Here is a 24,059-nt window from a genome sequence, read left to right on the forward strand (position 1 = left end):
GTACAGATAATAGATTACTCTGTTTGCTTATTCCAGATGCTTTAGCTCTAGATTTATTAAAAATCTGGAGAGAAGAATGCATACAAAAGCTATATCTAGTTTTATTATAATAGCAGTATACAGAATTGATCCAATCTTCTTCTAATACTTCTTAATTTGGTTTTTTAATACTTTCTCTTTTCATTTAATAAGCTTCTTAAGATTCAGAAGCATTGGAAATATTAAAGCTGTATTAGCTATAAGACTAAACTTATTAGCTATTTTCTCAATATATGCATTGTAGATCAGGCTAATCATATAATTAGCTCTGTTTCTAATAATTCGAACTTCCAAGAACCATTCCGCTGCTCTCTAATCCTTTATCTCATATACCTCGAAGATTTCTTTCTTCACTCTGCATGCTTTTAATGCCTAGTTCTGCAAATAGAATAGCAGAATATTGTTTATATAGAATAGAATAATTAGCTTGTTTGCTTTATTAGTAAATATGCAGAGCTCTTCAGTTAAAGGCGTAAAGCTGAGATTTTGCAGAATTAAGCAGAAGTGCTTGTATCAGAATGCTAGCGAGTTTCTCAAGCTATACAATACCTTTTCCAGAAGCACAATTTTCCCTTTCTTCTTGAATCTATTAAGCAGCTTATAGAAAACGCTTTCCTAGCTTTCCCTGCTAGCATTCAGGAATACTTCAGTAATATTTATCTAGTTGATTTCTAGATTGAAATATACTGCTACAGTTATAAGTATGCAAAAGGAGTATGCAGCTAGCATTGCTGCATACATATTTTAAAGATTGCTTGCTTTTTGCAGATCTTCTTGTATACAAATTCAAGCTTTAAATAAGATTAAGTAACTATTCTTATTAAGTTTGTATCTATATACTTATTTAAGTAGTAATAGCTTCTTTTTAGCTTTTCTATACTCGAGAGTCTGCTATATTCTTTTGTTAACTAGTTCCTGGATTTCTAATTACATTGCTTTTTACTATTCAGTATAGAAAGAACTGTTTTGTACTTCTTTCCAGATTTCAGATTCGGGTAGTAGTTGTTTATGATGCTTCTTTTTAGCTATTGCTAGCTCTGTAACTTGCTGAGGAGCATTAAAGTACTTTCGCTGCAAGTATAAGGCTTCTCTGCATATAGAGTTTGCTTCAAGTATAGCAGCTGCAATCATACTATATATGGTTTGAAAATATTTATCTCATATTCTGATTGCTTTCTTTAGCTGATCAGGCAAAAAGATAGTTATGAGATTTATTAGAGCTGTTTAGCTTGTTACAAAGGCTATAGCAAATAACTCTTAGTATTAACAAGCTTTATTGATTAATTTCTGTACTCTGTTTGAATGCTGTATGAATTGAGATTTATAGATTTCATTCCTTATTCAATAATATCTGATTAAAGCTTAATCAGGCTTGTATTCTTACGCTGCAGGCTAGCTTATATTCTAAGCAATAGATATGCTAGTAGCTTATTATTTAGTATTTGAAAATACTTATTCAATTGCTGAAATATTCTTGCTACTTGTAGCAGCGCTCCTTTCTAGCTAATCTGTTTATTCCGATGCTTCGGAAGATTTTTCAGGAGTTGGAAGTTCTTATATCTTATTCTCTAAGCTTCTTCTCTGGAATGGATTGCTTTGCAAGAGCATTCTATTGCTAGTCTCAGATGCTCTTATTTCCGAGTTCCAACTCGGAATGCTTTCTAAGAGAAACTCTGAGAATGGGCTATTATTCTCATTGAATAGCAAATGAGATTCTTAGTTTCGATTTGTAGTATTAGGCTAGAGAACTGGATTCTATATATTTCTAATAATAATTATATTTATAATTTCCTCATTATTTTTAATTTCTGGAATAATTAATGCTAGCTAAGTATAAGATAATGCTTCTAATGCCTTATTGCTATTTAGATTATAGAATTAGCTCTTATTGAATAGAATATTATATATAATTGCAATTCTTGCAAGTATTAGAAGCTATATGCAATATAAATTGCTTGCAATATATTTTATAAGATAGCTCTTATGTATTCTTAGTTCTGTTTTTATATTCTGTTTATGAGAACTAAGTTTGCATTTTTCTTGCAGAATATATGCTTAGCATTTATATATGTAGATTCTAGCTCAGTTGGGCTGTAGATCTGAGACTGCTGTTCTAACTATTTCCAGCGTATATTAACGAAAGTACTGCTTGAACTAGCTATTCAGAAGTGAATTTGGTATTTCGGAGTGCTTAAGCATGAATAGAGAGATATTGAATAGCTAAGTAGCTGCTTTTATATACTCTAGCTATAGATCTTTCAGTAGTTTGGCTGATAATAGAAGAATTAGCGTATGCTTCTGAATTTCATGCTCAGCTTGCTTAGCAGCGCTATTTAACTCTTTCATGCGTAGTGAAGTAATCTTCAGATTAATGCTGTTATTAGCGCACTATTATATATATATTGTTTCATATAGCTTCTTTATAATTGAAAAGTCTGTATTCTATCTGATTTTGCAAATAAAGAAGCGATATTAGCATTATATTTAGGTTTCGAATAACTTGAGCATATCGAATATTATAAATTGTGCCTTATTAGATATCGGAAAGGCAAATAACTTGCTACTATACTTGTTTTTGAATATAAGAGCCTATTTTGAGCTATTCTGCGCTTTGTTATAATTAAGGAAATCCTAATTAATGCACTAGAATGATTGAAAGCTATAGTATTTAAATCTTATATATTGAATGATCTTTGTAATGCGCTCTAGAGCACAGTATTTACAGTTAATTCGTCTGGTTCTGTTGATTCTAATATTACGAACTGAATAAACGAGCTTCTTCAGAGCATTAGTATTCAGATATTTCAATCTTAGATGCTAAAGATACTCTGAATTACTTCTTTCAAATGTTTTATTATATAAAGAATAAGAATGCTTGTTTCTTTTTAGAATTGAGAATACAAGAATGCTAGCTCAGCTGTATAGCAGTATAGCTAGAGCTTGAGAATAGGAAGAGTTTGCAAAAGAAATATATTTGAAAAAGATTAAGTTGAACTCTCTGTATAGATTTGCAATTACTGCGCTTTATTTAAGCATTTCTGAGCGCAGTATGCTATCTTTGCTATAATATCAGATTCCTTTCTTATATAAGAAAGCTTTAGCGATTATGTTGATATGAAAGCTATTTATAACTGCTATATAGTTAAGAACTAGATTCTTAGTACGTTTCTCTCGCCTTCTATTCAGTACATTTTTGAAGCATTATTTTCCGAATTCTCATATTAGTAATAATAAGCTCCCTGCTTTTACAACTTCTATATTTCTTGAGAAAGAAAAGATATTTAGCTTTAGAAGATTAATGCTATTAACGAAGTATACAGCTCTATAGTTATTCAGAACTATGCTTTGGGAAAGGATATAAGGTATTTGAAATAGTATTAAGAAGATTGCTATACTTGCTTATAGCAATACTGCTTAGTTGAAGAATTGAGAGTTGAAGATAGTATTTATTTAGAGGAACTAAGAGTGCTTTATTTCAGGCTTGAGAGGTATTGAATCTGATATTTTAATGTTATAGTTAAGAGATTCTAGCACTTAATAATGCTTGGATAGAGATTTCTATTATTTTCTATTCTTTATAAGATTCTTTCTATTCAGCTTTGAAGAAGCTATTTAGTTCTAATAAGGTTTGAATAAAGCTTCTAATAGTTTTTGCTAGCTAGCTTAGAGAGAATCTTCTTTCTTTGCTTATTAAATAGAGCTTTGAAGATTGAATCTAGCTTAATTCTAATATAAGCATACTTCAGCTTTCTGCAGCTTATAGAGCTCTATTTATGCTTTTTTTAATATAACTTGCAGAGATATTTATAATCTCTCTTTTTGCTTTAGCTGGAAGATTTATCTTATTTCTTCTCAGATTTTGTATCTGAGTTGCTAGATTATAAGTTCTTTCTGCTTATAATAGCGAATATTATTAAGCCTTTTTTCTGCTCAGGCTGAAGTTAGTAGATTAAAGCGAGATTTCGTTAAAGCTATTTGATAGTTTTGATAGGCAGACTATTATCAGATGCTGTAGCGAGAAGATGTTGTTGCATTTTAGCTTACTCTGTCTGGAAGCGAACTTTAATAGCAGCAAGGAAGTTATTAAAGCTCTGAAGTTCTTCAACTTCGTTAATGCTGTAAATCCGAGCTAGATTCAGGAGATCCTAGTGCTGCTAGCACCAGTTTTGAAAATCGGTGCCTTGCCTGGTAGCTAGCTCAAGATAATAGTGATACTGAAAGCAAACAACTTGTTTTATGCTCTTCTTGAATGAATAAAAGTCTTTCTTCAGATTTCTAAGCACTTATTAAATTGAAAGAAACTTCTTTTCTGAATAGATATGCATATAAGAAATAAGAACTGATAAAGATACTATTTTCTGAATCCAGTTCCATATTCTCTATATATTCTAATAAGCATGCAACTGCTTATTTTAATAAAGCTAAAAGTATTTTATCTCCTAATTATAGAGAATAGCTTATTTCTGGATAAAAAGTAGCTTATAGTTCTTCATTATAGTATTTTTATACTTCTTCTTAAGATTCTGAGTAAACTTGGAGAACTTAAGATTGAAATCTTTAGATTCGAGAAAGAATGCATCTGAGCTATCTAGATCTAAATACTTTCAAATACTCTTTCCCTTGCTCTGGAATTGCAAAATGCTATACTAGAATAGAAAGAAGTAGATATTAATGCACTTTACCGAGAGCGTAAGATCGTTAGATTTGCACTCTATTATAGGCTTTGATGGAATATAAGTATAACTATTTGGAACAAAAGATGTATTCTGAAAGAATAAGAAGTGAATAGCTTAGTCTGTTTCGATAGATAAGAGGAAGATTAAACCTGATTCTTGCAAACCGAGCTTATAACTAAGGAGAAATGTATGAGCTGAGCACGTGAAAGTAGCTGAATGAGTATTGAGATTGAATCTATCTAATACAAAAGGAAGATCTTCTAAGTAACTAAACTAGGCTCTGAGATGGTTTATGAGGAGACTAAAACAGAGGGTTAGGGTTAAATATGCCCCATTTTTCACAAGTAACAAGTCAATAATGAAGCTGAATCAAAGGAAGAGAGTGGGTGCTTGAAATTTCGATGTTGCTTCAGGGGAGTATCATACACTCTATCAATCTCACTGGTTGCTCTTTTTTTTCCTTTTCTTTTCTTTTTCTTCTTTTTTTTTTGATAATCAAGGGACAACGTGTAATGCGTTTTTTTCTGGAAATGGTGCGAGCGAGTCGTCAATCTCTGGCTTCAGTCTTGTTCTTAGCCCAATCCTTTCCACGGTAATCATTACCAAATCTAGTTAAGGTACTGGACTTGAGACCATCAGCTGAATGTAGGATTCTGCCTTTCCGTTCCTTTTGGTCGCCACTTTGTGAGAAAGTACTGCAGTACTTCTTATTTCCTATTCAAGTAAAGGTTCAAATGAGATGAGCCATCACATAGCTCACAGTCAATCGAAAAGAGACGTAGATAAATTAACAAGCTCCCACCATATAAATGAACGTACAATTTCATTCAAGCAGGAAAGAAAACCCTTCACGACTTTGATATCTCGTATATGATATTGTCAATCCCCAACTTCTGCTTTAGATGGACGTGTTGAAATCCATGTTGGCAGCTCTTGCGCTGCTCGGCACCGCCGACGCCCGCGTTTATAGGTCCAATGGCATTCAATGGAAGTCTTGCAACCGCGCGGATTTCAGCAACACTGATGTTAGCAATTTGGAATGCGGCACCCTCATGGTCCCCCTCGACTACACAGCGCTCAACAGCTCCGAGCAGCTCCAGTTGCAGCTCATCAGAACGCCAGCCGTGGCGCAGTCCAGAAAAGGTAGCATTCTGTTCAACTTTGGTGGTCCCGGCGAGCCAGGACGGTCGAATTTTGCTGCACTCGTTGCAGACATACTTCCGTAAGTTTCTCGCGTGAAGGATCACTTTGCACAATGTAAACTGACATTGATATAAAGAATGACGGGAGGCGAATATGATTTGGTCTCTTTTGACGTGCGGTTTGTGGTCGACCTTGATGAAATCGTGGGCCATTGCATCAATGCTAACTCGCACTATATTCAATCAGTGGAACTGAGAACACTCTCAACCTCAACTGCTTCTCCAACGAAGTTGAAGTTGTCCGATTCATCTCCGATTGGAGTCGGACCAGCAATTCCTCGGACAACTCTGCAGCGTTTCTCTGGGCACGAGCTGGGGTAGACGCCAGCCATTGCTACCAAAACGCGCAAGTGAATGGTAGCCTGGTGAGCACCGCTTTCACGGCGCGGGACCTTATCAATATAGCGGAAGCTTTGGATGATGATGGCATGTTACGTTATTGGGGTAAGACTGACACCCGTTACGCAAGGTCTGTATATGTGATACTAAAGCACGAATAGGATTTTCGTATGGTACTACGCTGGGTGCTACTGTAGCCGCTATGTTTCCAGACAAAATTGACAAGATGATTCTGGATGGCGTTCAAAACCCCTGGGAGTATCATGGTGCACTAGCGTAAGATCTCACTCTCTCTGGTCCAGATATTCATACTTATGCCTTTTAATGGTTCCAGCGACTACCAAGAGTGGACCGCATCAGATGATACTTTCTCCCAAATCTTTCAGACCTGTGTTAGGGCCGGCGAGAACTGCTCTCTCAACGCGCTTAACATGACGGCCGACCAGATGGAACAGGCCACTTGGAACCTCCTCGAATATTTCAAGGCCAACCCGCTGCCGTATGGCGACATCGTGTACGATTACTGGACAGCCAAAGCCCAGATCTGGACAGCTCTCTTCGTACCACAAGACTGGGCCAGCTTGGCCGATCTCCTTACGATCTTCTTCACCGCTAACACCACAGAGCTCACCGCCCTGAGCGCTTCTGTGGCGAATATTACCTCCGATACCGAGGCTACAATTGCGCCCGCCCTCTCTGAACGCCTAGCGCTCGTCGCCATCCACTGCTCCGACCGGCGACCACGCGCCGCTACTCTAGCCGAGTTCCAACCAGTGATTGATGAGTTATACGGTATCAGCGCCATTTTTGGCGATGGCAGCGATCAAATTAATATGCCCTGCGCGCAGTGGCTGATCGAACCCAAGGAGCGGTACAACGGCGGGTTTGACGTGGATACGGCGAACCCGGTGCTCATCCTGGGCAACACTTGGGACCCCGCGACGCCGCTCGCCTCCGCGCGCAACGTGAGCTCTGGTTTCAATGGGAGTGTTGTGCTAGAAATACATGGCTACGGTGTAAGTTGTTGGCTCTGCTTGCTAAAATGTGTTTTGATTGTTTCATCAGCTGACTTTGGTTACCTGGAATAATAGCATACCTCTCTCGCTGCGCCGTCAAGGTGCACGGTCGAGCACACTGTGGCATACTGGTCGAATCTGACGATGCCCGAGAACGGGACTGTTTGCGAATTGGATGCTAAGCCGTATACCAACGCAACTTGGACAGATATCTTTATGGATTTAGGTTGGAACTATACTGTTGGTTTTGCGGATTCATTTACTATGGAGGCGATGCATTAGGAACAAATGTAAAAATGAAGCTTTGATTTTCAAGTTTCTCGGAATTCCTTCTTATGATTGGAACAATGTACAGGATTGTTTATGAAAGTAATCCAATTTTGCAGTTCCGAGATGTCAATTTCTTGCTGTGATAATATCAGAACTTAGACAAAGAAAGCTTTGACATTTGGATGTTGTACAAGTGCTTGAGCACACGATTGCTGATTTTTGAATCTCACACTTCTCTATGTGCCACTGTATATATATAGGCATTTGTTCACATGTAATCTTAGGTTATTATTATCAAGTCCGCATCTGAATGATGTTGGACCATATCATTTAATTGGTGTAGATATGCTATTTCTTGACATAGTCATTACTAATTAGCTTCAGAATTTTGAGATTATATGAGGTGGTTAATGTATATGACAATTCTGAACTGAGGAACCAAGAAAGTAGCTTTTAGATGTGAGGATTAGGGGTCCAACAAGCCCTGCTTCTCAGGGACTTCTGTTAATCCGAGACAGATCCGAATGCAACCCGAACCGTCCCAAGGTTCAGCGCACCAAGCGGCTAGGCAGAAAACGTAGCATCCCCACTGCTCGTTTTCCTTATTTATACAGAGAGCTACACCGGTCTCCTGCATGCATATGCAGCAGATTGGTCACGAACTCTGTCTATCCGACCGTATTCGGATGGTGGTTGGGCAGACCCTGTAATGGCGCAATATGAGGTCGAACCCCACATATCATGCTTGGTTATCTGCTGGCAAAATGGCTGCTGTGTTAGTCGAGCTGCAATAAAGTGTTGTTTCCAACCTGACAGCCTTCTCATGGATATTTTGAACATAGCACTTTGGAGCTAGGCCTCTCCCTATGCCCACAGAGCCAGGATGCCGGAGCAATTGAAAAGGTAAGCTACAGCTTTGTTTCCAGCACCAGCTGTGTTGTACAACCAGGGATCATTGAAGCTAACCCAGGACATGGGAGCAAGGACAAGAGCAGTTACCACACGTGAGGACAAAACGCATCCATCGAGAGGTACCCGACAGAGCATAGCCAGCCAAGCTTTGGTGAAGGACAAGAAGCGCCCAGGCTCCGTTGCACTGGCTACAGGTCGCCGCAAGACCAGAGCGGCTTCGGGCGAGGTGGTGGATGGAGAGTTTGATCCTGAGAAAATTCTCCGCAAAAGTGGACAAGCAGGAACACAACGGACCAGAAAAGGACCTCAAGTCATCTACCCACTGGTTCTAGTAGAGACTGGGCAAGTAGCGGAGACAAGTCCGCAGACTCGCTCAGGCACCAACAGTGTCGAAGACGCTGCTGAGAACACTATTGAGAATACCATCGAAAACACCATCGAGGGCAGCGTTGGGCAAAGCACATCAGAAGATTCTAGCTCTCGATACCAAGATCCCCTGGATATCTTTTACAGACGTGTTGGGTACCTGCCCCCACTGAGTGACGAGACACTCGATCTTCTAGAGGTTATTCTGCTGGATCCTGGGCTCATTGCCAGAATGGCTCGCTTCTCCGCTTCTAAGAACATCAAAGAGTTCCAGCGAGGACTAGACTATCGCAATGTTGCCTTGTCTCCCTCACAGAGTGAGGATGCACGCGTCGAGGAGATCAAGTCGCTGCCGCTCGAGATCGACGAGGAAGACCCGGCTGAAAAGGCCTACAACGACAGGCTCTGGAACCTGGACGGGAAGAAATGCACACACCAGTCTCACGAACCTACCTTTCAGCGAACAGTGCTGATCTCCATGATCGACAGGTACCGGCTGATATATGGAAAGGGAGAACCCGGCATGACAAAGCTTGATTTTGCTGTCGAAGGCACCTGGGAATGCCCACCCATGCCTACAATGGCTGCACGAAAATTGGAAAACTTCCTCACACAACCGAAACCTGACCTCGCCGTGGCTTTCCGACGGGAGAGCCTATTCCCTGCAGGCACGAACTGGAAGATGTTCCCCAACGCAACGCAGAGGCTGGTGTGCTATGAGGCAATCAATCCGCCCCATTGTGACCGGGCTTTCCACTTTCTGACATTCGAGGCAAAAAAGAGCAGTACAAGTGTCTTCGATATCGTTGGCTGCGCTCAGAGCCTCAACAATGCGAGCCAGGCTCTGCATAATATGTATGAGTTCTTCAGAGAAGCTGACGATGGAAAGGAGGAAAACTTTGTGAATCTCTTCTTCGACAAAGTCAGAGTCTTCTCTGTGGTCGCGACATCGGTGGGCATTAAGATTCGAATTCATCGAGCTTGTCGCATTAGCTCCGATCCAGCTTTCAGAGAGGCAGATGAGAGTACAGATAATTATGACCAACAAAGCCTGGATAACCCCATCCGCAAAGATTATCCCCTGAAATTTACATACAACGACTACTGGACGGCTTATAGCCCACTCAAGCGGCAAGAAGTCGTAGCCGTATTCACACAGATTCTGTATGGCTACGGAGTTGGAGAGCTTGCTGGACACTTGCGGGAAGCAATTCGGAAAGTTGACCAAAAGTTCAAGAAGCACGAAAAAGATACGGGTTTTTGCATCCAGAGAGATGAAGCCTATTACTCCCATGGCCAGATGCCGCCAAACTCGCGCGCAGCTAGCCAGCAGCATCGGACTCAATCTCAAGCAACAAGCATCAATGCAAGTTTCAGCCAGTTCAACAACAATTGGTCAGAAACATCCAGCTTTCCTTACCAAGCAGTGTCACAGCAGCCGGAGAGTCAATTGCATGCTCAGCTGTCGGCGCTCCAGCAAGCAGGTCGTAGCAGAAAGAGGGCACGGAAAGATTGAGGTTAGGATACTTGATATTGGAGCTCTAAAGTCTGATTTATAGAAATGATATAGTGAATGGAGCAGCAATTACACTGGCTCTGACCCTGACACTAGAAGTTTCTTGATTTAGTAATCCATCGGACTCCTCTTCTGTGAAACATTACAGCAGCCGCTCATTTGACTTTAGCTGCTCCGAAAGATGTTTTTGCTCTCGCCTCGCGACCCAGCCTATCAGCATGCTAGGCAGCTGTTCTCAGAATTATTACTTACAGTTCGACAGAACACTAAAGCCCCAACGTGTTACCTGACCTATTTCCTGGACAAGAAGCACGTGTATTTGTATAAGTCGGAGGGGGTATCCTCCGGCCACCGTAACTTCCGGCCACCCCGGCCCGCCACACCAACCACCCATATATATATTGTTTTATATACATTCCTCTTCTTATACACCCACCACGATGCATTCCTCCTCATCAGTAGGTAAGTCGATGCTGCTCTCTTCATCTAGACTGTCGCCATCTCTATTGGCCGCATTTCGAGCCCTCTGTATATCCTCAATGTTTGCGAGCCTCGAGTTTGGGCTCAAATCCACCTTCCTCCTTTTAGTAGGCCTTTTAGCTTCCATTTGCCTTTCCAGAATCTCGTTTCTCTCCAGAGCCTTTGCAAACTCGAGGTCTCGCTCGTCAAATGCATTTTTTATCTTCCTGAAGAGTATACGTTGCACTGGCTGAGACGAAAGTCGGTGCTGATTCTCCTGTAGCTGATGGTATAGCTGTTTAGCCTTGCGAGGAGTTGAAAAGATAGCCGGCTGGCTTGAGGAGGCTTTCGGGGTATGCTGGGCTGCTGTTAATGCTGTTGAGCTTGAATTTGGCTGGCTCTGAATGTGTTGAGAAGTATTCTTGAGGAGGAGAGGGCTCAAGAGTGGCTTGAAGGATCTAACAGGCTATAAGCCAGTAGCACTCCATCCAGACTTGATATTCTGGCTAGAAAGACCCTCTGTACGAGCCTTGTAATAGTTCTCGAGGAATAAACGCTTGCTAAAGACTGTTGAATCCCCCCATTGGCTGATATAACTGACTTTTCGTCTGTATGCCTTCTAAGAGACGAGAAGATCCCTAGATCGAGGGGTTGAAGTACGTGAGAGGTATGAGGAGGCAAGTAAATCAACAGAATGTTGTTTTGATAGCATTGCCACATAAACTCATCAGTTGTATAGCTGCCGTGGCCATCCAGAACTAATAGTCTGGTCTCTGAGGGGTTTGCTGGCTGGCTGCCTGGGATGAAGATCTTTTCCAGCCATTCAAGTGCTACAGTATTATCAGTTCATCCGTTTGTTGTTGCTGTAAACTGCCAGCTATCGAAATACTCCAAGAGGAGAGGAAACCACTGTTGTTGTACTGTTTGCCCCTTGAAGATCACTAGAGGGAAGAGGCAGGCACCTGTAGCGGAAATACACTCGAGGAAAGAAGTCCAGGACCTTGACCCAGGCTCTTTTCGATGAATCGCATGCGAAGAAGAGCCACCGAGGACTAATCCATTCCCTCCTTGGCCCTCAGCTATTCCAGCCTCGTCCATATTCCATCTATTAGCTGGCTTGATAGCTTGAACTTGAGGAAGATCGAAAAGACGAAACCAAGGCTGTATTATCTCTGTTGTGGCTCCGTTAGTTCGAACTGAGGCAATCTTTTGACTCTTGCGGACCTGAATATCTGGATTTCTCTTCAAGAAAGCCTGTGGCCACTTTCTTCCTAGAGCCTGAGGGTCTTCCTTGATCTCGAGGATTCGTTGAGCAAAGTGCCTAAGCTCTGAGTGGCTTGGTGGAAGCCCTAGGGCCTCCTGAACGCGGATCCATTCAGCCATCTTCCTTTCCTGGCTGATAGAAAGCCTTTGCTTATGTTCATATGCTGTTGAATGCGATTCTCCTCCTGCCAGGCGATCCTGAAGAGTAGCTCTTGGTATGCCCCAATTTTTCGAGGCCTGTTGCTGAGACATACCCCTTCTGATAGCCTCGAGGGCCTGGGCTAGCTCAAATTCGGTATAGGGCTTCATAATGACTGTATAAAGGCTTGATGAAGATATGAAGTTGATTAGAATAGAATCGATTGAGAAAAGATAATACAAAAAGAGGGGGGTTGAAGGTGGCTGGGAGCGGACCGGGGTGGCCGGAGGTTACCCCCTCCGACTTAAGATTGTGAGACACTTCGTTGCATGAAATGGCAGCATTTGGTATTATCTTCCACCGCATCCTGCCATTTTCCAAAAATTCGAACCCTTCCTTCAGGCTCACCTGATCTTACAAACATGAGTTGGCGTCCTAGTCTCTATTCTTATGCATCCAGCTGCCTGGGGCCACTCCCATGAAGCTTCTGCCATGTTTTACTAAGCGGCCAAATTTCGATGCTCAATTCCCGTACCCACCAGCACTAACTCAGCCCCGATGCTTGTTGCAGGCGTGCGATTGACCTTAGATACCGCCTGATGCGGGTTTTATGTCCTTTGGATGACGAAGTTAGTGAAGGATTGCCTTAAGTTTGTAACCGCAAGTGAGAGCTTATTCGCTGACATCATGACCGGCTGGACTGTGTCGGCCTAGCCGCTAGACATCACGTGGTCCTTGAGGCTGTCAATGAAGGTGGTTATGAGGTTCATCGCATGGATCATCATCTTCGGGGACGGCGCAAGGCTCAAATGTTGCCATAAACAAAGGGTCCGCCATAGCGTTCCGGCAGGAAATACACCCCCTTTTTTATTCTTTTTGTTCTTGGCTGGTCGGGGGGGAGAGGGCGCTTCCTTTTCTTTCGTGCCGTGATACTATTGGAGAAACCCAAGAGGTCTATAGAGAGTAATTACACATTATCACTTTGTATATATATGCTAAATACTGCATTTCAACGGAGATGTATCTCTGTCTTTAAACTTTTCTTTTTCTTTTTGATATGTTAAGAGTTCAGCTATATGTCTTCAGACATTCCTCCCTCCGGACGTCCTAAGCTCTCTCAGAGCTATCACTGGTCAGCTTTCTGGCTGATGGCGATGATGATGCGATATGTTTCACCCTGCTTGGTGAGCTCCTCTGCTGCTCTCTCTGGGAGCTTATCCAACACTGGCTCGGCAACGCCGGCGTTCATCACTGGCGGCAAAGAAAGCAGTTAGCAGTGCGCAATCCAGCAAGTGGCAAAGCAGGCGGTTGTCAGATAAGCTAACTCTTGCATCCGCCGGTTACGCCCGTGGATGCAGCTGGCAAAACCTGAGCACTTCGGGCGTCCCACTCGGCGTCCTTGCAACTCGGCCTCACGTCAACGTCGATGTGCACCTCCTTGGTTTTCTCAAATCCCTCTTCCTTCAACCAGCCAGTCATTTTGTTGGCGAACGTGGCTCCAGGGCCGGCGCCGGCGTGACGACTATCCAAGCGCGGATCGCCGCGATGATGTCGTGTAGAGCGGGACCGCCACCCAATGGGGCGTCAGGCCATTTTCGCACAGCTGAATCCAGCCGCCAGGCTTGACCTGCATAGCGCCTGGTCAGTAAAGATTGTCTCCGGCCTGAGGGCGGCAAAACCCTGCCCTACAAGATGTGGCGGGTGAGAACCAGGGCTCTGTTCGGAGTGCTTGACTTACTCTTTACGCCTCCCACAAATGCAAAGCGTTGATGCACAAAGACGCATTTGCCATGCAGCTCGGCTGGCAGGGGCTCAAAAATATCGTGAAGGGCCAACGTCGTGTGCGGTGGTATTGATGGTGGGTGGAAAGAAGCTATGCATACTTGCTCAGTCAAACGCGCTACCTCCTTCTCTGGGTCCGTCAGGAGATACTGGGTGGGGCTTCCTTCAGGCATCGTTGCAAATTCTTGCTATGAATGGCATGACAAGAGAACTGGAAGCTGTAGTGAGATGAAATGGTAATGCAGAAAGATGAAGAGTACGAAACGATAAGCAAAGAAACCTGGGTCGATCAGGCAAGCTGCCATGTGTCAAGCTCAGGTAGGCAAACGAAGAAGATGGGCGGGTCGCAGAGCCAACACGTCTTTCGACAAGGCCTGTTAGCTAATAATGTTCCTGGTAGTTCAAGGGTATCACCATGCATAATTTCAGGAACAAATGCAACAGGCGGCCGACCTGTGGGCCAAAGTCAGCAGAATGGGAAGCTCCATGCAGCACACCGACCGGCGACTGATACGTTTTTCCTATCCGAGATCATAACTCCCCTTTTCTCTTTTTGTTCCCTTTTTGTTTTCTTTTTTCTCTTCCCTTAAACCCCTTGAACACCGAGAGCACGAAAAGCATAGCTAATCGTTCTGAAGACTTTCTCAGAAGTCCAGAGCGCACTAAGCTAGATTCATACCGTATTTGTTCTTCTACTCATCCAGCAACTCAGAACCCCTTTAAATAAGTAACGGCACGATTTTGCCTAGTCTGTTCCTCCCGCACCTGTATATGTAAACTAAACTGGTATAATAAAAATAACAGATTTCCCTGCGTGGTAAGAAAGCTTCGGGTGAACTGGCTCAGTTCCACTCTAATGTATTGCAAAGTTTTCCAAGCATGGCTCGAGTGATAAGGGTTGAAAGTGAACGAACGAAAACCTCTACAAAATATTAATCGAAGGTCAACTGCTTGTTCTTTCCATACCCACCCTTTGTTGCGTATCATGAGATCATACCTTTGGACTCCTGTATAAAAACAACTAAGGTTTCAAGACTAACATTGAATGATAATACTTGTTTTCGTATAAAAGAAAACATAGTAAATCAAGCGAAATGAAACAGTTTTTATCGATAAACTAGCATATTAGCTAATATCAGACCGCATATGCTGTAAAATGTTCTGAATAGCCCCCACATATGGCAAACTCTTGGTGGAACTTGTCTACATCTTTGCTCACAAAATAGATTGCATTCAAATGTGAGGAACCACATATATGATCAATGTTATCAAAGGCTCAAAGACCTTTAAGATCTATACATCAAGATAAGAAGCTATCGACTCAGGAGACATGATGTGAAACGACGTAAAGAAAACCAAGAAAGCTGTAGAAAGATGTATTAAGCTCCACATCCTTCAAGTAGACTCAAACGCAATGATAGAGTCCTGCCTTCGGAAACCTTCAGCAACACTGCTGCTCAGTCCTGTGGCTGTTGAGCTCATACTTTGGGCCTGGGTTTGCAGACTTCTCTCAAAGTCATTTCTCACTCGAATCACTCTTTCAATGTGTTCCAGATTCAGCCTTTTGTTTTGTGACCTAGCTATTGTTCGCGCGGTGCTGAATGTGTTCGAGATCTCTCTGCCGTTCAACTTTTCCACAAGTAGATTTACCACTGCGTCGTCGATATCCTCGATGTCGATGCCTTCTGTAGGCATGCTGGACAGAAGGTTCATCCAAATCTGCCTCCGTGTTTCGACATTTGGTAGCGAATACTCGAGTGCTAAGTGAATCCGAGATTTCATAGCTGCGTCAAAAGTCGTGAGGCGATTCGTGGTTAGAAATATGATACCGGAGAAGTATTCCAGCTCCCTGAGGAACACGGCGACAAGAGCGTTGCGAGTGGTGCTGTCGCCAAGTGAGTGACGCGCTTCGAGGAAGACGTCGGCTTCGTCTAGCAAAACTACAGCTCTCCATATCGTTGCGTAGCTTAAGACCTCTTTTAGTCGTATCTCAAATGCCCGGGGCGAATCATAGCGATTCAGATCTCCTAGAGATGACGAGACCAATGCTTTTCTTGTTCCCTCAGCCGCTGTCTCGGCTGTCAGCGTTTTACCCGAGCCAGGCGATCCGTGTAACAGAAAGATGAGCCCCTTGCCCTTGAGCTCAGGTTGGTCCCTTGCATCATCAGGATATTGGTGAGAAGTCACCAGAGCTTGCAAAACAAGCTTATGTTCAGTGGGCAATACCAACGACTCCCATACACCTTCTTTCCACTCAACGTCACGCATATTGTCGACAAGAAAGCGACACCAGTCTTTCCGGCTCAGGGAATAGCCGTATTCGTATGGAGGGCAGAGAAGTGGGTCTGGAGTCATGGCTTTGATGGAAACCTGATTTGAATACTGATCCTCGTGAAACGTCTTGCGGTCTAGTATGATTCTTCCCGACTCCTATTTCAAAAGTCAGCTTCATACAGCTTTGAGAGCTAAGATACAGGACGTCTCTACGATACTCACGGTGAAGGGGAGCCACACTCCATCAAATTCTGCCATTTCAGGGTTGTAGAACAACTCTGGAGGCTCCTTCAGGTACTGAGCAATTCCGTTATACGCTTGAACGCACACAGTCCTTCTAGCAAGAAAGTTTCGACCTCTCTCTTCCAACCTGGCTTCAAGGGTCCCAGCCTCGCCGGCAAAACGCCTCGGGTAGACGGGAAGGTCAGTGATGAAAGCCGGGTTTTCGGCCCCAAAGTGTTCCTTTTGGAAAATGGTGAATTTATGCACCGCCGCGCCTTCCAACGCTCCATCATGGTCGGTGTAGGTGCAAGTGACAACGATATATGGCCCTTTTATGGTGCTCTCTTCATACGCAGTTTTTTGACACTGTAAAAGCCAGGGGTGTCCCATTACTGAGGCATAAACAAGACCTCCAGGTCTGAATAGTACCCAGGAATGGGTGTAGTTAATTCGCCCGTTGAGTACCATACCCGTCACACTTTTCCGGTCAGGACCCAGTTCATGATCCATGAAATCGAACAACAGCTTCAAATGCTGACGGACGTGATTGTCCTCTGTCTCGTCGCGATACTGTTCCAACTCATCCCACTACAACGGTGTTAAAAGTTATGATTACGATACCAGCGCCAAACTGACTCACATAGTGCATAAGCATTTGAAATGGGCTAGTCATTTCGAAAGGAGATCTGAAATCTGAGGCGACTGTAGTGTACGTCGAACCCACAACCTCACGGAATACACCGAGTAGGTGCGGCGAGTTGATTCTAAGAGTCGTAGAATCTAGCTCGTGCTTGTCGGTAAATCTCCGCTGGATGACGAGTGCGTAAGAACTATCACCATCACGTAGGTGAAGTCTGCCAAAAGGCTCGAGTACCGTCTCTGTTACAAGCTGTCCACCCTTTTTGGGCGTCGTGTGGTACGTTTTGAATTCGCACCTTCGGCCAATCTCGGGCAACGAAACCGAGCTTTGAGGCATGTCGTAGTCAACAGACATCAGGGCTTGTTGCACAGGAGATAACAGAGTGATACTCGAGATGAAAAGCAGCAGCTGTCGCTTTGTTAATACAACAAAATCCTGCATGCAAGTTGGAATTAGCATACCTTGGAGAGTTCGAACTTTGCTATCTCTAGCCCAAGGGCTCATGATGAAATGTATCTGGATGCTGCAACCTCAAAGAGGAAAGTGGTGGTCAGCAATTTGCCACAAAACATGAAGCTTTGCGTCTCCATATCAACCGCTGTAACATACCCCTCTTTGCTTTCGCATTTGAATGCAATTCCAGACGCTTGTCAGCTGAGTAAGAGCTGATCATGTGGCTGGGGGTTTGTCCGCAGCGGAACGTCTCTTTTTGCACTTTAAATTCTGCCTTGTCATGCTTCATGCGCAGCCACACTTGCCGCCAGCTCGGAAAACCCAGTTGGCGCCCTCGATATTGAATGGGAAGAATCCCACTTCTGCCATTCTTTGAGGAGGGTATCAATATATGCTTCAAATCCATGAAATAAACACCGGCCTACGCGTAGCCGGTCAATTATCCTTTTGTTTCTAAAGTCCACTCTGTCGAGAACTCGACCTACATTGTGGGTCCGAGAAGAAGATGGCGCCTTTTGTGACGACTATAGAGCAGACCCCCATGAGCCACAAACAAGCTGAGACACCGTTTTCTCGAGCTGTTAATGATTTTCTAAGCGATCTGAAAAAGAATGACAACACCAAGAACCCATTTTTGAAAGAGCTCATAGCCAGACATCAGCCAGTTGCGGTGGTTACCGGGGCTAGGACGCAGACCGAGGCTTCAGCGGATGGCCTGAGAGAATTCGTGGAGAACCTTCAAACACAAAAGCGCTCTGCGCGTACCTACAGGATACTCGAACGGCTCAATCCCTTCATTAACAGTCTTGCCAAGCTCATGGGGGTATGCGAGAACCTGTTGGACACTGCCCCACTGGGAGTCAGTATCGCATTCGCAGGCGCTCGAATCGTATTAGAGCTTGCATTGCAAGTGCAAAGCTGTCTTGATGAAGTTGTCGATACCATGGAACAGATTGGTGTCAGCTTGAAATGCTACGAGAAGTTCGGTGACGCATTTCCGACATCGGATGACGTGCAAGACTTGCTCGCCAGCTCTTACAAACACATCGTTCGATTCTGGTTCAGCGTGTCTCGAATTTTATCTCAGAACTTCTTGAAGTCAACTTTCGGGAGAATATCAAACGCGGTGAACAAGGAGATAAGCAAAGCACTTGACGGGTTGAATCGTGATCGGGACAACATCATCGCACTAGCTCATGCAACATCGGCTCAACGATCAAAGGAAGAAAAGATTACGGAATTGAGGAGAGGCATTATCGAGTGGATCAAGAGCGATGCATACGTCGACGTCAGGACGAATGCCGATGAACAATTTGCCTTTCGCCACAAGGGAACCTGCCAGTGGATGTTCCAAGACGAACGCTTCAGGCACTGGTGTGAGAGCACAAAAAACGCAGTCCTCTGGTATAATGCGAAACCTGGTTCTGGAAAGAGCGTGTATGCAGCAACGATTATCGATCATCTGCAGAAGCAGGGAAAGAAAACCGCGTATTTCTTCTACTCGTTCAACAGCCCCGAGCGGAACCGTGGTGTCAGCGGCTTACGATCTCTAGCTCTCCAGTTATTGAGATATGTAGAGAGCCCACCAGACAGACTGGTTGACCGATACAAGAATGAAATCGATAATCATGCCACCAAGATCGATCGCCTCGACATTGCTTGCAAAGCGGTTCAGGATCTGTTGCCACAGTGTGAGGAGGTCTACTTGATCATCGATGGTCTAGATGAGTGCCAGGACGATGCACTGACTATCGAGAACTTCCAAAGACTCTTGAAGATGTCTACTTATGGACTCGCCAAGTGGTTCTTCTCCAGCCGCGAGCACGAAAACATCAAAACAGCCATGCAGAACTGCAAAGCAGTAGAGCTCAAGGCTGAGACCACTCTGGTCACTCAGGATATCCGCTCTTATCTTAGCGCGTATATTTCCTGCGAAGGCTGCCTAGGGAACTTCACCGAGGGTGAAGACAATTTTCTCTACTCGAGGCTGATCTGTGATGCTTTCCGCGGAGAAGGACTCACGTCTGAATCAGAGATTCGAAAAGCTTTAGTGAGATGCCCAAAGGATTTGAACAGCTACTATATCCGTGTACTGGACAAGCTAGCTGGGAAAAGTCATGAAGAACAGAGACGAGCCAGGTGGGTCTGTTCTGACTTAAAGTCTGATATCCATTGCGAGAATTTGTTAAACAGAAAACTAACGCACAGAGGAAGGCGGACATTTGCAATCCTCATCACAGTAGTCCAATCCATCTCTCTCTACGAACTCTTGAACTTGCTCGCTGTCTATGATGGCGCCGAAGATCACGACATCATGAACGTTCCTACCAGACAGACGATACAGACTCTGTGCAGCCCCTTCATCATTTTTGGGAAGGCAAGAGAAGGTGACGTTCCTGAGAATCCGCTGGTGAAGCTTGGTCACAAAACCTTCGAGGAGTTCTTTAAACAGAACCCAGACGACCTAGACATATGCCCCACATCACGATTGCGGAAGTTCTTTCTGATCTCCGAGGAAGCTCACGAGAGGATGGGTCTGGATTGTTTAACATACTTGCAATACAAGCGGTATGCAAGCCCCGGCCTTGACCTCAGGGCCATCCTTAGCAGGCCAGCCGATAAGGAGCACGCTTTTCTTCCTTACGCAGCAACTTTCTGGGCACAGCACTTGATGCAATTGTGTCCAACTAAAGAAATCGACCAAGTAGTGAGGAGATTCCTTCAAAGTCGTACCTTTTGGACGTGTCTGGCTGTGCAAGCACATGTCAGTCCCTACTTATTCAGTCGATATGTTCGTGGAGAAGACCAGATGTCGTATACGCCGAATATAAAGAAGTCCCGGCTCCGCGACAATGATTGGTTCGGCCTGCCTTTGCCCGACTGGCTCGATACCTTCTCCAAGGAGGGTAGGATACTGGACCGGTCATTGGATGACTTCGTCGATGAGTGGCGCGAGGTCATGACAACATACCCTAACGGTCTAATAGCATGTGTACCCTTGAAGGATTTCAAGCCGACGTGTAGTGTCACACCGCTCGAAAAGTCAAGGAACTTGAAGGTGGCCAATATTGAACAGCTATGCCATAGTTTAGGCTCACCAAGTAGCTCTAAACTCCACGGTACCAGACTCCTGGGTGCGACATTTGACAAGAAGACATTATGGATGAATCTGTTGTGTTATGGGAGTGGCGGCCATTTTCAACGATTGCAGATCCCACTCTTTGCAACAAGGAAGGGTATCAAGAAAAGCGAGCATGAATTCTCTTGCTTAGAGAACGTTCTCCACTGGAAGATGGTTATCATAATGAGTGCGAAAGGTGGAGAGATGCTCGAAGCTTGGCAATTGGAGCCATACACTTTGACCTTGAGGCGCTGCTCTCAAAATAACAATATGCAGCGGGAAGTTCCACTTGCCTTCGCCAGAGACAGGAACATGCCGACAAAAGGGATGTGGGAGATCAGGTCATCACACACCATCGATTCTGCTTCAGCGAGGAACAGCACCATGCAAGCCGTACATGTGACGCGGACATCTACCAGCAACTTGCCTGGAACGGACTCAAACTCTTGTATCAAAAACACAGAGAAGAAAGCATATCATTCAGACAAATCTTGGCTGGAGAGTGCCAACATATCGGCCATGACCAGTACAACAGCCGTGTCTGACGGCGACTCAAACGACGATTCAGACGACGACTCAGATGATGCATCAGATGACATTGACGCGAATTCGGGTTCCCAAGAGGCCGAAAGTCCTCATGAGCTCTTCGACAAATACGAGTTCGAAAAGGAGGAAAATATGTTCACAGATTGCTTGATATTTTTGCGTATCGATGGTCATGCTTCGTGGCATCCGTGGTCAAATCCACACCTGCTCTGGTCGCAAATTGGTTGCGCTGCACACCCGACACTACCTCTTCTAGCATTTACACATACTGCTTGTCAACTAGAGCTGGTTGATATGGTCACGGGAATTCAAAAGACAGAGTACCTCTCCGAGCTCTCTGGTCTTCAAGACTTTCCGAGAGCAAGTCTGCGAGGTGAGTTACTCAAAGAGCTTATGGATGAGTAAGTCAGCTTTTAACAAACTCATTTGCAGAACTACGTTTCTCGATTTGTGGCAAATATCTTCATTTCTTATATATCGCCTTTTCCCATGCTACAGCTGGGACCCAGGCCTGCGTAACAGCACTTACTTTCTCCTTTGAATATACGGAGAATAAGTGCAGCAAAATTTTACGAGCATCACCGCCTCGGACGTGTGAGTATGTTTTCAGTGAGAACTTGGTAGACGTGTCATTTCCATTAGCTCTCACGCATTGGAATGAAAACAGCATCATCGTTGCACTGCCGCCGCTCACATGCGACCCCAAGATTCTGAAGATCAACCTCCCAGAATTTCATCATACAGCTGAGGAGAATGAAGAAAGCTCAGATGAAAATGAGATTTTTACTTTGCGAGAGGCGATCTACTTTCCAACAACGACAACCAGTCGCTGTCCTCTTCTAATGTACCGAAGCAACAAGCTGGTTATCGAAGACAGCAGCTATTTATATCTCGTGCTGGATCAACCACGTCGCCCCTCTGCAAAAGTCCCAAACGAATTGAACATTCCAGAATATAATACTGAGTCTGGTTCTGGACGTTCCATACCCGTCGGTGATGATCAGCACGATGTGTCTTGCGATTCTCAGCAGAGCACAGTAAGTCCACCGGTGGTTTTGCGGTGGAAGATTACTTCGGGCACTGGTTGGCGAGCTTGGGACCCACACCTTGACAGCACATCTGCGGATATGAAGAAGGAAGGATCTTTGTGGAGGAGATTGGTAGGAGAATTTGTGGATAGCGAGAAGTCCTTTGGTGTACCTATTCGTAGCGGTTTGGATTGGAAGAGAAAGGGGTTTTTAAGCTGCCACTAATCCGGACTTGAAAAGTTGAGGGTTGATGTTCGCTAGTTTGAGATCAGGTTTGGAGTCTGCGGATCAGTTCGCAATGTGTAGCTTTGCTCCATAAGAATAGAACAGATTTGTATTATCTTCAGTTATGGTGATACCACATAGACGGCGATCGCGAGGTTCGCTGGGAAAAATATCGCAGCAATAAGTTCCCATGGGCACTGATTGGCTATGTGCGTTAGCCGCTTTTCCATTCTATGCTTATTGCGGAATTAGTCTCCATTGTACGTACAAACTCGAGAATTTACCTTTAGTGACTTTGAAGCTAAGATGTTCATCAAGTTATCCTAACTGTGTCAGTGAACGGATCTTTCGATATTAGTATAATACACAGTGTAGCTGAGCTGTAGAATATCTTGAAAGTATTACACTTCTTCCACTGAGCTTAGGTTTACCAGAATACTGATATCTCTATTAAGGCAGCTGTACGGTGGAGATCCTTTTTTTTTAGAGGGGGGGAGGGGGAAAGAAAAGTCATAACATCTGTTAAATTTAGCATTCTTTGGTTTGATTACCAGGTCTTCGTTGAAAACAGCGACAACGAACTGATTAAGCTCGCTATTCAAGCTGTCAATAATGCTTGTGTCGGTTGGTTCGTCACTATCACTTGTATTCTCATCTTCTAGTGCAACCCCCATACACGCGTATTGGGATAACCTCGCTCAACAACCCCATTGCCTGGACACTCCGCGACTACTTCTCGGGTACGAGATCACGAACCTTTTCCTCGACTTCTCAATTCTCCGAATCCCACTGCCAATCGTCTGGCATCTGCAACTCCACGTATCAAGGAAATTAGGCCTTGCGGGCATGTTTTTGTTAGGTATTTTGTGAGTCATTATACTTTGCATCCCTTCTTTGACCTTTCATACCTCATTATATTATTATCACTAACTGATTATTTAGTGCCTGTGTAACCAGTATCTTGCGCTTAACAATAGTATGGAATATCACTAGACATCAATCAAAATTGTGAGTCTGCTTCCAGCAGCACACATATTCTCAAGCTAACGTACAGAAGTCACTTTCGCTAAAGCATTTATATAGTCCACACTATAAATGGGAACAAGGTCTCGGGTGAATACGAGCTGACGCATGTGAATATGCGCAGCGTTCGGACAGGTCACGATGGTCAGAATGGAGCCCTGTATAGCCCTTTTCAAAGCTGGGTTCGATGTAATGATGAGCGACTAACCCAATATCATGCCCTTAGAGCTCTACCTTCCAGGGCTATCATGGTCAACCAGGAAGTGGAAGTAGTTTGAGCTGTTGTAATTCAACCACGCAATGACTGGTGCATGGTGACCATGCCCCACCCCTGGGGGGCCTTGCTTAAATATACAACGAAAAGGTGTATATGATAGATAGTATTGTTAGCTCGAAGGTTCTGGATTGGCAATACTTAGTTAGATGCTTCAACCTTTGGCAAGCGAATCATTGCTAAAGCTTATAAAGCTCTGCCAATCAGTTCCAGCATTCTTGAATACATGCTGATTATTCAGATGAAAAGCATCATTTGCTAAGACAATACGTTG

At 44.0% G+C, this 24,059-nt stretch overlaps 4 protein-coding genes across 4 annotated transcripts; 3 read left to right on the forward strand and 1 right to left on the reverse strand.

Annotated features, from left to right (window-relative positions):
* Positions 1–6,219: 6,219 nt before the first annotated feature.
* Positions 6,220–7,554, forward strand: M406DRAFT_53336 (uncharacterized protein; the record flags this gene model as incomplete). Its single annotated transcript, XM_040924517.1, has 4 exons — positions 6,220–6,361; positions 6,418–6,532; positions 6,591–7,272; positions 7,348–7,554. Coding segments are annotated over 4 exons (1,146 nt in total), but the record flags the coding sequence as incomplete, so codon positions are not given.
* Positions 7,555–8,306: 752 nt separating this feature from the next.
* On the forward strand, positions 8,307–10,336 carry M406DRAFT_76206 (uncharacterized protein; the record flags this gene model as incomplete). Its single annotated transcript, XM_040925942.1, has 3 exons — positions 8,307–8,317; positions 8,385–8,445; positions 8,492–10,336. The coding sequence occupies 3 exons, from the start codon at positions 8,307–8,309 to the stop codon at positions 10,334–10,336; spliced, it is 1,917 nt and encodes a 638-aa protein (XP_040773082.1).
* Positions 10,337–15,236: 4,900 nt separating this feature from the next.
* On the reverse strand, positions 15,237–17,451 carry M406DRAFT_347373 (P-loop containing nucleoside triphosphate hydrolase protein; the record flags this gene model as incomplete). Its single annotated transcript, XM_040922283.1, has 5 exons — positions 15,237–15,404; positions 15,485–16,409; positions 16,476–17,063; positions 17,116–17,305; positions 17,411–17,451. 5 exons carry the CDS (start codon positions 17,449–17,451, stop codon positions 15,385–15,387), a joined length of 1,764 nt encoding a protein of 587 aa, XP_040773083.1. The 3' UTR covers positions 15,237–15,384.
* Positions 17,452–18,073: 622 nt separating this feature from the next.
* M406DRAFT_76204 (uncharacterized protein) lies at positions 18,074–23,789 on the forward strand (the record flags this gene model as incomplete). The annotated part of the gene is made up of 11 exons (XM_040925941.1): positions 18,074–19,707; positions 19,777–21,608; positions 21,668–21,829; positions 21,878–22,272; positions 22,350–22,395; positions 22,630–22,697; positions 22,741–22,748; positions 23,021–23,116; positions 23,151–23,354; positions 23,431–23,464; positions 23,595–23,789. The coding sequence occupies 11 exons, from the start codon at positions 18,074–18,076 to the stop codon at positions 23,787–23,789; spliced, it is 4,674 nt and encodes a 1,557-aa protein (XP_040773084.1).
* Positions 23,790–24,059: the final 270 nt, after the last annotated feature.

Source organism: Cryphonectria parasitica (genome assembly GCF_011745365.1).
Source record: "Cryphonectria parasitica EP155 unplaced genomic scaffold M406scaffold_7, whole genome shotgun sequence".
Lineage (NCBI taxonomy): Eukaryota > Fungi > Ascomycota > Sordariomycetes > Diaporthales > Cryphonectriaceae > Cryphonectria > Cryphonectria parasitica.